General features: G+C 38.2%; 1 protein-coding gene across 3 annotated transcripts in view; it reads right to left on the reverse strand.

Moving 5' to 3' along the window:
- The window catches only part of CCDC88C (coiled-coil domain containing 88C), a 108,055-nt gene that overhangs the window by 25,105 nt on the left and 67,489 nt on the right, over nucleotides 1-15,461 (reverse strand). For all 3 annotated transcript variants that reach the window (XM_074908550.1, XM_074908548.1, XM_074908551.1), the window contains 5 exons: nucleotides 13,229-13,375; nucleotides 11,710-11,854; nucleotides 8,819-9,000; nucleotides 5,189-5,326; nucleotides 2,659-3,729 (listed from right to left, as the gene is read on the reverse strand). In XM_074908550.1, coding sequence (XP_074764651.1) covers nucleotides 2,659-3,729; nucleotides 5,189-5,326; nucleotides 8,819-9,000; nucleotides 11,710-11,854; nucleotides 13,229-13,375 — 1,683 coding nt within the window. The remainder of the gene's footprint in view (nucleotides 1-2,658; nucleotides 3,730-5,188; nucleotides 5,327-8,818; nucleotides 9,001-11,709; nucleotides 11,855-13,228; nucleotides 13,376-15,461) is intronic.

The raw sequence follows: 15,461 nt of genomic DNA on the forward strand, positions 1-15,461 counted from the left end.
AAAGAGGGAATGTGTGCAGGCCGGGAGACACCCTGCCCTTGTGCCACAGAAGGGATGTGTGCAGGTCAGGGGACAGAGGGAGTTCCCACCTCTCACCTAGGACAAAAGCCCTACTGAAAAGCCCAGCCAACACTGGCACATACAGAGAGGAGTGACAGTGTTTCGGTATGAAAGTTTCCTGAAATAATACTGTTAAGATGTTATTACTAAGGGACTTGGTAATAGTTCATTTTTACTACTGACTCTGAGTTTCTGACACATGGTAAATTACCATCAAAATTAAAAAAAGCATAATTACGTTGTCATGTAAGAGACAGTTGAAATGCTGGGGTTTCAAACCCAAGCCCCAAATTAAGGTTGACATATGGGTGATTCCCCCAGTTTCCCTTTAGGCTTCCCTCCAGGGTGGGTCCAGCCTGGCAGGGAGAGCCATTGGGTAAATGAGCCCCGGGTGTCCCACATTGAGTAACCAAGGGTCAGGTGTCCCACTGAGGGAGAAAAGCTGGGACCACTTGCAGGCAGGGGCAGTGTCTGTGTGTGAGGTGGGTGCCCTGTGCAGAGTTCCCTGTTGGGGAAGGACCTCCTGCCTCCCTGGGACTGGGCTCCAGTCAGGTCTGGCTTTTGTAAATGTGGGCTGTGTAGAGATTCAGTATGTGGCTTCCTTGGTCTTATGTATTTGGTTTGTTGACTCGGTTGTCTCCTGTCCCTTCTATGGGAGACTGCATTTCACCATTTATTCCACCCATTGTTGGTCATGTGGTGTCGTTGTTGGGGTCAGTGGGATTGATGTCGATTATGTATCATCTGACTTGTTTGTACCCCCAGCGCTCACCCATGTACTGACCCTCTTGTAACAAATACAATTTGGTTATTGGTTCATCTTTATGCTGGCTGTGTCCTTTATGCTAGGCCTAATAATTGGCAAAACAACAGTACAGCTTTGGAGATTAGAAAGCTTCGTCACTTATTCTGCACCTTCTAGCCCATTCTGGTTTCATTTAGATTTCTTTGGAAGAAACTTAAGCAGAACCAGACAAGGCAGTCATATGAGGAGGAGATCTGGTGGAATTGTACCAGAAGGTATATTGGGACAATGTTTTGCTGTTATGCCAGTAAAGTGGTCTGTGTGGAAATGGCCTGAGAAGACATAATACTGGCCTGCATGCTTAGAAAGCACAAATTATTTTTGGTGCGTAACCAAGTTCAAAGATTCCTATCATTCAAAACTGCCTGAAGAGGAAATGTACCACAGAACTACACTGCTCATGTTTCTGCTCAAAAGTTTACTTAAGGTGTGAAGAAAAAGCACAAAGTTACTGAAGCACTTCAAGTAAGAAAAAAAATATCCTTGGACATTAAACAGAAGCAAGAATAAAACTTTAAAAAATACTTTATTAAACATAAACTGTAGGTATTCCATACTCCTCTGATATCGCAAATTTAGCCACATACTCATTCACATGGCAAGGGGAAAAAAAAAGGTAGGGTTAAGGTCAGTGACAGTCCATGCTCTGGAAACAGGTCACAGTCACTTCAACACCCACGAACTCCTTCTGTAGATTCTACAGGAAGTAACTAAGGAAAAGAAGATATGCTTCTGTATGGGTCTGCACCACTGGAAATGTACAAAGGGGAAAGATTAAAAGAGAGCCTTCTCAGTAATGTTGTTATTTTATTTCTTTTTATGGAAAGTTGGATAGAAACACAACTTGGGACTTTTTCAATCTTCTCTGATAAACTGTTTTTCCTTCTCAAAATTGCACTAATGCTTCAAAATCTAAAGTAAAATTAAATCTTAAGTAATTGCTTACGGCATTAGCCTTGCTAAACTTCTCACTGAGCTACTGCAGCATTGACCATTTTCCTTTGAATGCTCTTTCACAGGAAATCCTGTTTCTGGCAGGACAACAGCAACTGGGGCAGACAATGTAGGCAAGTTGCAACAACTTTAATCTGCTCATAGGTATTATAAGAGTGTCAGGTTCTGGCACACACATCATTAATTTGCTAATGTGTGTATTTTAAAAAGATCACTACTCGGAAAAGTGCAATTACTGCATTCTGCAGTGGAGAGGGGTGCGGGAAGAGATTGCTGCTGCTTAAGAACAGAGCTGCTTAGCACACTATCACTCTGCATGGAAGCATTTGGGGAAAAATGCTGTAGGTAGTTGTAAAGAAAAAACTTGGTGCAGCTGTTATTTGAAAGGATTCGGTTGATCATCTGGGATGGTTCTTGCTAAGTCTGATTTAGAACAGAGATGTTAATGTGTCCTCAACAAGTGCTCTAATTTCTAGGTTTAAGAGTCAATCTCTCCTGCTGGAGCTCTCATGTTAGCAAACAATTTTGTGGTCACAAGGTCAGCAAAAGTATCAAAGTCTTTGTTTACAGCTACCATGTGGGACCTGTGTCAAAACCTTATTCTTTGTGAAAAAGATGTCATTTGGAGATACTGTGTTTGTGCACACAAAGGAGTACATTGCAGTTTTTGGCAGGTTCGACTTTCCAAGGCAACACTATCCAGTCATAGCTGTTAAGGCTGTGAAGATGTCCTAGCTCATGTATTAAATAGTCATGGGACAGATGTCTCCCTTTGGTACTTCACAGCACTGAAATAAAAAATAGTATCGTATTGAAACGAGTAGTAGTATTTTGCTTACCTCTCTTAATGTAGCTAGTGTTCTTTTATCAATTGTAACTTGCTTTATGAGATCTTTATTATCCTTCTCAAATTCTTTCAGCTTATTAGATGAATCTCTGAATCGAGCAATTTCCTTTTCTAGTGTCTTGTTTTCTTTCTCAGCAACAGCCAATTTTACTGTACTATCATCCAAAATAGCATCTTTCAGCTCCACTTGCTGCCAAAGCCTTTTTGTTTCTTTCTCTAGCATTTTTTTGTCTTTCTCAAGTTGAGACACTTCTTGTTCTAGGGCTTTGTTTTCCTTTTCTAACCTTTCTAGTCGTTTGGCAGAAATCTTCAGCTCCTCAAGGTTTCGCTGGAGGACCTGATTTTCACTCTCCATTCCCTGTACTTCTTTTTCTAACTCCTGGATCTTTTTGCTGCTGTTCTCCACGATTTGCTGAAGCCTCTGGTTTTCAGAGTTGACACTCTGATAGCTTAGCTCCAGCCTCTCTGATTTCTTGCTCATTGTTTTCAACATTTCCACATTCTTTCTTAAGTCCTCTTTCTCCCTCTCCAAATCTTTATTTTCTGCTTCTATTTGTGCCATTTTTGTGCTGGTAAATCTCATGGTCTCCACCACCCTCCTGAGCTCCAGATTTTCTTCATCCAATTGCTTGTTGTCCCTTTCCAGGTCCCCAAGCCGAATGGAAATATTCTGCAACGTGTCCAGGGATTTTCTTAGCTTCCTATTTTCCACTTCTAGATCTCCATTCTCCTGCTCTAGAACTTCCACTTTTTCTGTCACTATTTTCATTGCTGCTGCCTTCTTTGTGAGCTGTTCATTCTCCCTCTCGAGCCGATGAAGCTCTTTTTCCATTTCTTCCACTCGTTCAATTTTTTCTTTAACCTGGTCAAAATCTTTTTGCAATTGTTTCTTCTCAAATTCCAGCTTGCTCAGTTTGCTACTAGTCTCTGTAACTGTTTCGTGAAGGATTTTGTTCTCTTTTTCAATATCTTTAACCCTTGCCTCACTGCTCACTTGAGATCTTTGTCTCAGGGATAAGACAACTTGATTAAGGTGATCGTTTTCTTGTTTAAGGTCCTTTATCTACATAAACAATAAAAAAAGTCATGGAAATATTACTCATCTACCTTACAAAATGCAGTATAAATTAATCATCTGTCTGCTTGAGGACTAACAAAACCACGTTCATTTAATCTAAAAAAAATTTCTCAACAGTTTTCCCTGACTAAAACCAACAACCCAAAATAATGAAAAAAATTGTTACCTCTGGTAACCTGTGATTCTAACAAATTAAAAACAGTGCTATATTCCTGCTACCAGCTAACAAGGTCAAGGTAGAGGGAGAAAGTAGACAGGGGACCTTCACAGAACACCTTTGAGAAAATGCCTTGTTTGGAATCATTCCTAACAAAGGGTACCTTTCTGTTTAGGCTTACATTTGTCTTCAGGATCTGAAGACACCAATTATTTCTGATAAGACATGAGAAACCTGAAAATTTAAATTTATAGCAATTATAGATCTCATTAAGGACACTTTCTGTAACAACAATACATTTACCACACTGGTCAAATTTCAGCTGAAACAGTTGAGATTTAGACTGCAATTTGCATTTGATTCTTATCTAACAACATCCACAGAAATTCAAAAGAACTTAGACCTGAAAAAAATCAGAATCTACCCTTTTCTGAAGATTGAGGCTATTTCTGTTTTTACTTCCTGCCTTACCTATGAAACATTCATTAATTCTTACCACAAAATGTCTGTATGTGTCCTAACTGAAACTTATAATTTTGGTGATAAAGTGCAGTTTCCCAAGTAGAGGTCTGGTTAAGAATCTTTCAAAATGAAAAGCACTACACAAATAATACATTTTATTTAATCTTCACCCTACAAAACTTTAAAAATTAAAAATTAAAAAAATTAATTTTTTTAATACAGGTTGAAAATACACAGACCAGTCTCCAGTGATCTGTCTGTATTTTCTTCACTAGTCAAATTAATACAGATGATATCTTGCATGAACCTGTAACAGGATAGTTTCAAGGCACTGCACATGAACTGCAGCATAGTAGTAGTAAAAGCTGAGGGCATTTAAAACATCAATCCAGAAGACATAACATGCTTTCTCAGCATCTCTTTAAATTAGAGCAAAACAGATTGGGTGGTTAAAAAAAACCCAAACCAATCAGGACATATGGCTGGCAGGGGAGCAGTCTTCTGCAATAAAAAGGGGTTTTATTTGCACATCCTAAAACTCGTTGGTACTCCATTTAGTAAGATCCAGGGCTTTTTTCCTCAAAGAGGGAAGGTCTGTCTTACAGCAGCCTGCAGATCCCCCTGTGGTAACAGGAGCAGTAGCTAGTAAAACATGGTGGGCTTTTTTGCTTGAAGAATACTTTTACCTACATTTGAACAAGTTCAACCTGCACTTAATAGCTCTCAAACCCACTTATCTCCCTGAGAGAACCAGATGCTCTAAATGGCATCAGTGAATTACCACTTCTAATATATGATTTTATATTACATTTGTGAATTTTTCACCTGTCTGTCTTTGTCAGCTTTTAGAGTCTCCATGATGACTTGTAGTTGTTCTTTATCTTTTATCAGCTCTTCACTCAAGGTCTCCAGATCCTGATTACTTTGTTTCTCTTTCTCAATTTGATTTTGCAACTTCTCAATCTGTGTGGAGAAAACACACCAGCACACCAGACACAGCTTGACACAATGACTGTTTGCACTTAAAAGTTATTTTGAAGATCAGAGAAGAATGAGATGGGGACTATGGCTGAAAGATGTAATCCCTCCCTTCTGCAGCTTGCCATTCTTAGAGGAAGAAATGGACTGTTTTGTTTTTCTCACAGTGCCAAGAATCTCCTTCATGCCTATTGAGATCAGAGCATATGAGGTACAGCAGTACGAAACGCTTCACCTGCCTGCCTGATACCCTGTTGCACTCCTGTCATCAGTGATTAAGCTTCGAGTGCTCACCTTTGAGGGACTTGACTCATCCCAGCATCTCCACCACTGAATGCTTTAATCTACCAGTAAATGCAGAGAAAGTTATTAAGACAATTCAGTGAGCAACAGAATTAAAAAAAAAAAAACAAACAAACCCAAAACAAACCCGGAACAGAGGTAAAACACTGGCGCTTCCAAGTTTACCTTCCCTCTCCCTGTGCTCTGCTGGCCCTCTGTGTTCCCCAGCGGGTGACAATACTGGATTTGAATGATTTGTGAATAAGGTCCCAGTCCTACTATGAATGATCCCTCCCCTTTTGAAAGTCGTACTCATAATGCACTGAAAAGCAGTAGCTCTTCAGTATTCTGAAGCAAGAGGTTCAGAGAGCTACACTCCCCAAGTCAGAAAATAATCCTTTTTATGCTTGTAAAGTACTGTGAGCACCTACAGCTCCGCACAAGTATCAGCTCATTTTTTGTTTTGCTATTATGAACTTTGGCAACAGTGAAAATGTCAGTGAAAAAGGTATTAACAATAATTCTTACAAGTTGGAAATAGCTGGAGGCTGGGCTCTGCCTATGTCAACACGTGCCTCATTACAGGAAGTGTTTAAACAAGCAGGGGCTGCCCAGATTGGAGATAAGAAGGGCTTAACAGTTAGAAATGTAACCATGTTAAGGTTCACTGGCCTCAGAGGAGCTGTTCAGAGAAAGCTGGAACAAACTCAGTAACTCAGCAATAGCTGGTCTTCATTAGCACCTCCCAGAAAACTGGAAGCAAGTAAGAAGCTACTGTTTACAGCTTGTTTCAGTCCAAGAAGTCAGGAATGCAGAGAAAACAGATAGGTGCTTGGACTGCTACTACTTGACTATGCCTGAAAGGAGGGTTTTCTATTATAAGTTCATCTGAAAACTTTGCAAGAAAGGAAAAAAATGTATACATTACTTTTCCTTCATATCATCTCCTCTTGTACTACCTGAATAATCTTGTTCTGGCTACATGATCCTTCCAAGCACTAGATAGCCAAGCATACTCAACACTTTTTGAAAGTCTCAGAGAGTGGCGAAATCTGACTCCACTTAAACCACTTTAGGGAGGCAAGATTTTACTATGGGTATCTCAGAAAAGTTACCAAAAAAAATCACCAAACACAGATGCATACAACATTTGAGAAAAAGAACTTACTTATCTCTTATCTATGACTTTATACGTGCTTGTCTTTAACAGTCCTTAAGAACTGCTGCCCTTTCCTCTGCCTACTGTAGTGACCATTCTGCAACGAATCAGGTATTTCCCTGATTATTCCCCTTTCTCCTAGCACACCCCCTGCATACTCTCTAAGTAAGGGGATACCTGTGTGAGAGAGATATAAATACATGTTAGAGAAAGAGAAGATTAAAAACCAAAACCAAATTCAAATATCTCAAGATTATTTTATGTATCAAGTATCAGGTTTCTGTACATTGAGAGACAACCGTATGTCTTGCACAGACTACAGAATACTGTCTACTAGCTTTTTTCCCCCAAATCTCCCTGAATGGGAGGTGAAATCCAGCAACTTGACTTGCCTGTGGTATTCAGTCAACAGCTCCTATCCTATTCTATGTTTCTCTGGTGAAGAGTTCATGCATTTCAACTGCTCTCAATAGTAGTATTTTTACTTGCCATTTTTTTACTTGTTGGTCTGATACAGTGCCCCCTTTCACCACCCAGGCATTCCCCATTACTGATTTTTGCCTTATTTAACTACCAGACCTGTAAATGACCCCACCACATCAACGCATTCATCATCATCAAAAACATCAGACTAATTCTGCAATCACAACTGTTGGCACCAATACAGTGCCAGAACAAGAGGTGCCCACAGGAATGTGCCTAGGGGAAAGCCAAAGGTTGACCATAGTTGTTCAAGTGACTTAAATTGCTGTACACCACAGGTATCTGCTGAGTGCTTTATATGCCTTGATCTCAAATTTTATGCATGTAAGTTAAAGCTGGAGTGAATTACTCATACACAACAGGTCACAAATGCGAGTGTGGAAGGAGGTCTACAGTAAACTGAATTTCTGCAGTTTTCCTTGTTCACAGAAGAAAGCCAAGAAGCAGAACTGGTATCTCAACTTGGCAAAAGAACCTCTCCAGAGGATGGAATGATGCAGTGATGGATATCTGTTCTCTGCAGAGGAACTGGCACTCTGCTAGTTACAATCCATGACCAGCATTTCATATCCAGACTCTTTCTCCCCTTGTTGGTTGAAGCATAAAGTTAGCCCATAGGCAGGCCAGAGAGGTCTGAAATCTTCATTTCAGTCTCACACTCAGAGGTTACAGCAGTAATAGAAGGAGGAGAAATGAGCCTTATATTCTGAATAATTTAGCAATGGTAGGAATGTGGAAAACACTGACGTGGAAATTTTTTATACTCAGACTAGCAAGAATCCTCTTTCCCCACTGGCACTTGGCTCAATCAGAGTTTAGGATGCAAGTTACTAGTCAGACAAAAATAAAGCTGGTGGTTGGAGGTGAACTCAGCACTGTTTCACAAAGACAAGCACTGAGCTGGCATTTAAGCTAAATGTAATCACAGTTAATAATAGAGTGTAATACACATATATATAAAAATAAATTGAAGAAGTGATGACTTTCATGTTTGTTACAAAGATTAAAAGAACTCAGATCTTTGCAAGAGGGAGATACAAGAGAACTTCTAATAGGCAAAAGGACAAGACAAAAAGAAAGAGGTGGTCCAAGACTACGGACAGCAAAAGAAGATGTATTTAAAAATACATTAACCTGAATTCACTTGTGTGATTTATTTAACTTTCATGGAAACAATATTAAAACTTTCAAGCAAACAAAATAGTTCTACATAGCCATGGCTTCCTTGCCTAGCAGTGACTGCTATAACATGACAACAAGGGACACAATCAATAGTATAATCTGACAGGGGCAAATGAGCACTGAAAAACATCTTTTTCAAAACAAGAACAGTCACTTTTGCTTACAATGATGCACATACATAGGCAGAAGTAGAAGGCAATAGAATACACCAGTGTTACAGTGCAATTAAATAGATGAGCCCTAAAACATGCCCAGTCTTCTGGGGAACATAGGTGAATACCCTACAATCCCTCATAGTTCAGGAATGCCATACAGCCCTGGGTGCACTGTGTTTAAAAACCTGAGAGGTCTGTTCATGTGAGCAAATTTACCTTTTTGCTAAGCTGCTGATTTTCTTTTTCCAGTTCCACAAACTTTAGGCTGCTCTCTCTGGAAGTCAAGGAGGCATCTCTCAGCTCTTGGATTGTGTTCTGCAGGCTCTGATTATCCTTCTCTAGCTTCAGTATGCGACTCGAAGCACATTCATTCAATTCAAACACAAAGGACTTTCTGGCTGTTGAAACATGAGAATCAGAAGATGGCAGTAACCAGTTCACAAACATATCCTTTCCTAGGTCCTTAAGATTCACTTGTATGAAGATAATTGCAGTCAGATCCTTATCATTTCAGCTTGACTGCTAAGTAAACACTGTTAAAAACAGAACCCATTTTCAAAGATAACAATTAAGACCTTTAATAAATAGGGAAGTATCCGAACAGATAAACATCTTAAAAGTTACTTTCTTAACTCTTCTTAAAGAGGCTTTAGCCATGTTAGCAGTGTGCTTAATGTTAGTAGCAAAATATACTTTGATATGCTCTCATACTTCCATCAGAGAAATAAATTGAGGCAGAAGGTAAAACCACTGCAAAGTGTTTTTTAAAACAGCAAGATGGTACACTTCCAAAAGCTAATGAGAACTTAGGTAGTCAATCATATTTAGTCATGGAAAAAATTCTTTAAAAAGTGAGTTTCAATGCTTATCATTGCAGCTACTTCATCAAGAATATGCTGAATCAGGGAGGATATTTTAGGTATCCCGGCACAAGACGTCCATCAGAATGCTGACCATAGAGAACTGTCTGAAGATGAAATCTCAAAACTAACTAAATTTATGTAAGTTTTACAACAGAGATGTTATTTTACTCTAAATGATTGTAGATCAAAAGTCTCACTACCTCTCAGTCTCAGCTCCTAGCACCAAAGTCTCATTGTTCTGTTCATTCCTCTGCTCAGCACCTGAATAAGAGCAACCCTCTGTTTCACATGGAATAATTGCTACCCTTCACCTCAAAACCATGTTCCACATGAATTTGACTTTAACGTTGTCTTCAAGTCTCATAAAATTATTCACTCCTGCTAAATAATCAGCACTATTACATACAGCACACTGAGTACTTTAGAACTCACAGGTTTCTGAAAATGGTAAAATCCCACTTGTCTCTTTTATGGAGCATCACCTGGGAAGTTTTGGTCAAATTAAGACTCAGAGTAAACGTTAACTAAATGCTCCAGTTGAGTTCTGTCCTGAAGCAAAGTCCATCTAAATTACTTTTTCCCATACTTATTTTTTAAATTATTTTGAATAAAACATTCCAAACTAGCATGTGAAATTTTCTGCTATCTGACACCCTTGCAGACTCAACTTGAAATCTAGGAACAGGAGGCTTTCCAGAAGAGCTTTGTAGACTGACTCCATTTGTACAAACAAGCTGCATTCAGAACAGCAACGTGCATTGAAATGGAACTTCTTAAAGAGAATTATTGTAAAAGTAGGACAGCACTTCTGTAAAATAATTTCAAGTTTCAAAGTTCAGTGTTCTTATTAAAATCAGGCTTCCTTCACTAATTTATTTTTCCTACTGAATACAAAAGATTACTGATGTTCTCAGTTCCTCTTATGCTCTTTTTCTCTGGTTAATCAGAGGTTCTGGAGTTGCAGTTCTGAAATGCTAAGCATCAGTGCAGTGAAGCAATCTCAGCTTTTTTCATTTTTTTTAAACCACTCTGTTGAGCAAGTTTTGAAAGTTATGTTTCACAGAAATTAATAAATAAGAGATAACAAAACTAGCATCTTTCCTTCCATTACATCACTTGTGAAATCAAATCAGGAAGAGGACAAAACTTGCTATCTGAAACAAGCCAGAATATTACAGTTTTACATTCTCTTTAAATAAGCTTAATCAAAACTTGTAAGTTTTGACAGTGTTTTTTCCTCACTGACTAATATAATAAGCAATATCATTGATTAAACATAAGGAGGAATAGAGTGCCATTCACTCCTCAGGCTAAGGTAAACCTGCTTTGCAAGATTATGAATTAAAAGTATCAATTAATTAGCCATTAATCTTTGTAAAGAGAACTCAGATCCTAGACAGCAAGTAGATTTGAGAATTGATGTCAGGCACACATTCTGTTATTTTACAAAACAAAGCCGCTGTTCTAGACAGCTTTACTGAAAACTGAACACCTGCTTATTCTAATTTATTCCTTTGTCTTCAAGTTAAACTGTTCCTGGTACATAAAACCAAACACACAAGTCTTAGCAGAATCAGGTGGGTAATCAATAAAAGCTGCAAGGTGAATTGCAAGAAATAGCTTATATTTCCCATGTTCCATGTAGCATTGTTATTTAGGCTGGTATTATGGACAGAAACCAATGCTAAAACCTGACTAGTGAAGGAAGCATTAGTTATGTTTGTGATAGTTACAGAAATCTAATCAACCATTCAAAAAAACCCAACCATCCAGTTATTTTAACTGTACACATTTTTCAGTATCTAGTAAAAATAAATGACTTCAGCATACACTGCTTCCTGGGACTTAAAGACCAGCTAATTGTCTGTACTAATTGTACTAAAGAATACTAAAGATCACAGAATCCTCCCAGCCATTCAGTTAGAAATATCCAGTGTTCAGTATGACATTTCTGCTTTCTCATTTATAAAGTTGCTTTTTAAAAATCATTTTTCTTAAAAGTCACTCTCTTGGTGACGAACAAAATCAAAGGAAAAAAATTTAATGCTTTCAAAAAAAGTGAAAGAAACTAGAATGAATAGATTTCAGAAGTTCCAAAAAACTAAGTTCAAAGTGAAGTGGCTGAATGAACAAGTTCTCCAAGTTGGACTGAACTTCTGTTCCCATCTACTCTGAAAGAGACCACAAACACAACACCACTATCAACACCACAACACAAGAACAGCTACCCCAGCTGGTACTCACTATCTGCAAGATCTGTGCTTTTAGACAGTTGTTCTAGTTCCCAGCCTAGGTGTGCAGACTCGTTCATGCTCTGTTTCTGTGCAATCTCCAGGACCATGTTCTCCTCCAGCAGCTCCTCAATTCTCTTCTTGTCTGTGTCCCGGTCCTGTGAAAGACACGCATGAATGAAAATACACATTCAGCTTATCCGTAAGATTGTTCTGGCAGCTGAACTGCTACATGCACAACACACATTGGAAGGTAGAAGAATCTCCTTCTACACCTTGCTTTTATACTGAAATACATGTACAGCATTAAAAGTTTGCTGTGGGCTACCATACATGTCACAGAATGCAGTGCAAAGACACCTGACTGGCCCTGTTCAGAGTCAGCTCAGGCCCATGATACACTTGGAGGGAGGATGATGGGAATGAGAACATACTGGGTGATGACAGGACCAGTATAAGCCAGGGCTAGTAAGGCAGGCTGGATTCAAGCTATCTCCAGAGCTAAGCTCTTCAAAAACATGTATCATCATGCACCGAAACACTAGACATATGGATTGGCAAGTAACACCTGCCTCATAACCTGGGTTTTAAAATACCCAGAAAACAGACATGGAGAATGAATCCATCATTGCTCCTTGTGATTATTTTGGCCATTTTCATTTGTGGGAGCTTAAGGGGTGCCTCAGAGAGTCCCAAATTTTCAGAAAGCATTACACAAAAATTCAAGTCACCCAGAAAAGCATCATTCAAAATCACTGGCCACTTTTGAAAAGCTGGAGCATGACATGACCCTTATAATGCCCTGAATCAATCATTAAATCTAACTCCACACAGCACCCTCAACATCTTTGTTTCCAACAGACCCTGTTGGAAACCCTATGCAGCTAAACCCCTACACAGTTAAACCCACAAGGATTTAAAACACAGTGGGTAAGAGGAAGACTTTTAAGTAAAACAGAAGAGATGAAAGAGTTCTTTATGATTTCTAGTGGGATTATAAAATCCAATGTTGCTTTTTGTTTGTACACAATAATATGCCACTTTTTACATTTTCTTGTATATGAAGCAATAAGCCATATGTCTGATTAACAAATAATACATTTTGAAACTTTGTGTCTTTTATGGAATTAATGGATTCTTAAACTTACTGTAATGGCTGGGAGTTTTGTTTCCAACAAGAAAGATAATTTCCTACAGTTGGTTTCATTTCCTGTATCTAAGACATTTCTACTTAACTGACAGATTTTAACATCTCCATTACCAATATGTATGAAAGCAATCTGTATTTTAAAACTGTGATATACCTTCTTGGATAAAATTAAATTCAGTCTCTCGCAAAGTAGCATTGGCAATATTTACAATGTTAACATTATAGTATTTCAAGAATTCATGTACCCAAAAATCAAACTAAAGGCTTCTAAAAGCACTGTTGATTTATTTGCCTGTTTCCACTGGTTTCTGTGACATGAATCTGTGACCTAACATGAAAACAGAAGTTCAAAAATTAGCATAATGAAAAAAAAAGGGTATACCAGCTCTACATCATGAAGTTTGGACTTCAACTGCAAATTTTCCTTCTCTAATTCATGAAGTTTATCACCACGAGCTCTTGCCATTGTTAGCTGTTCTTCTAGCATGGCCTTTGTTTCAATTAATATGATGTTGTCCTCTCTTAACTCCTACAGAGAAAAGGTAACAATGTTAATCTATTTAAATAAACTGACTTTTCAAAAATGAGGTGGCTTTCATAAACTGACATTGCAAATCACAAGAAAGAAATTTGACATGTTTCTCAGTTTCATAAAAATGTTTTTACCTGATACTTTTATGGGAAATATTGTGTTTAATTATCTGTGAGTCATTAATACAAGTAAATCTAATATTCCTTATTGTTTTTTCCTGAATTTTAGAAGTTTTGAGTTCTTTTTGCTTTATATGAGGCTAGATCAAGAGATGCACCAAAGAGACTCAAGTCAGAGGAGCAACTGTTCAATTCCAATTCCACTGTTACAGTACCATTTCCTTAGCAAACTCACTATAGTTTCTACTTTCCTGTTTCAAAATAGATTATTTACTTTCAAGTTATATGTTACAGTGTATTCAAAACATGCTGGGGAGCACTATCCATTAATATATACTATGGCCATATCCCTGTTTCAGTTCACTTACATTTGAATGTCTGTTTATTAAAATTTCTCTCTCTCATGAATAGGAATTCAATTCCTTAAACAAAAGAAGTTGTTTTATACTTAACACACACCCTGCCCCAGCCCCAATAAACACATGAGCATTAATTGCACAAGCCATGCTGTTTATCCATTACACTTTTTTTTATCTGTTTTTACGGAGTAAAAGTTTAACTTATTATTCTGCTGTAGCAACAGCATTAGAAACAAGTTAATTACACTGCACTCTGAATGTTCCCTGCAAAGCAACAAATGAAGCTCTGTATTCAAGTATCTTATCTCCAGAAACATGAAATGTTCAAAGCATAAAACCTAGCCATGTATTCTTGGTCATGTTTTAAAAACATTTATTAAATGTCCTATTTCAAGCTATAGTACTTCACTGCTAGCTTTTACTCTTCCTGATCCTCAGATAAGTCTTGAGTCAGAGACAGAATTTTCCATGGCAGGAACACACCAGCATTTAAAAGATTAAATGAATACAGAAAGGATTTTTGCCCCAAAGAGTTACAACAGGGCAAGAAGTAGATTTACTTGACTCTCTAAAGAAATTTCCTTTTTTCTCACTTTGCTTTCCTCTCTCTTTTCTCCATCCTTCCTGCTGTTCCAATGAAATATGAAAACCCAGAAAATGTGCACACAGGCAGGATGAAATGCTTATGGCTTGACAAGTTTATTCCTGGACAACTGTCTTCAAAATGTGAAGTCTCATCAGTGTTCATGTCTGCTTTCTCAGACCACAAACATCCAAACCAAGTAGATTCCTGAAAGATCACCAGGCATGAGCAAATCACTTTCACTGCTTCATCAGCAACTACCTTCCCATTTTTCAGGGTAGAATCAGCCTTAAGAAGGCTTGTTGGCTCAGTTATTTAAAAAACAGAAAAAAGAAAAAAAAAGAAAAAAGAAGACAGCTGTAAAGCATGAGTTAAGAGTGTCTGATGACAGCTGCTCTCCTCTCCTTTTGATAATACAGGTCACCATGATTTAATAGCCTTATATAGCAAGTAATCTTAGTTGTTTGCAGCATCTTGACTGTAGATGCATAATATGGAAAGTCTACCTTATGCAGTACCATATTGCCCTTGATCTCCCAGGGGATCAACTACCAACATGCAAAATATGAGAAGAAAAAATCTCCCTACTACAGTAGTATTAAAAGGACAAGTATGTTAGTGCTTGCAAAGTGGTTCAACTACTGCAATTAAAATGTCTGAGTATGCAAGTAACTAAAATAATAGTAATACTGAAACACTAATTTTATAGAACCAGCATTTTGGGCCAAGTCTGATCTAACAGGGTCAATTCAAGGTGGGCAAACTAAAAAGGCTGACACTAAACTGATGACAGAGCAGAGGAAGTAGACAACACAAAATGTTCTGGGTGTCATGTAAGCTGCCAGAATACCTGTAATGAAACAGCAACATGACAAGAGTTTGGTTTGCCAGATCATCACACTCAATCTGGACCACAGCCCTAAGAAGTAAGGTGGTGTCTGACCTCAAAAACATGGCCTCAGAACTATCCCCAAAACTGCCTACCAAGCAGGAACTAGTTATTTTAGTGTCTCATGAAGAGT

Source organism: Athene noctua, chromosome 6, assembly GCF_965140245.1.
Source record: "Athene noctua chromosome 6, bAthNoc1.hap1.1, whole genome shotgun sequence".
Classification (NCBI taxonomy): domain Eukaryota; kingdom Metazoa; phylum Chordata; class Aves; order Strigiformes; family Strigidae; genus Athene; species Athene noctua.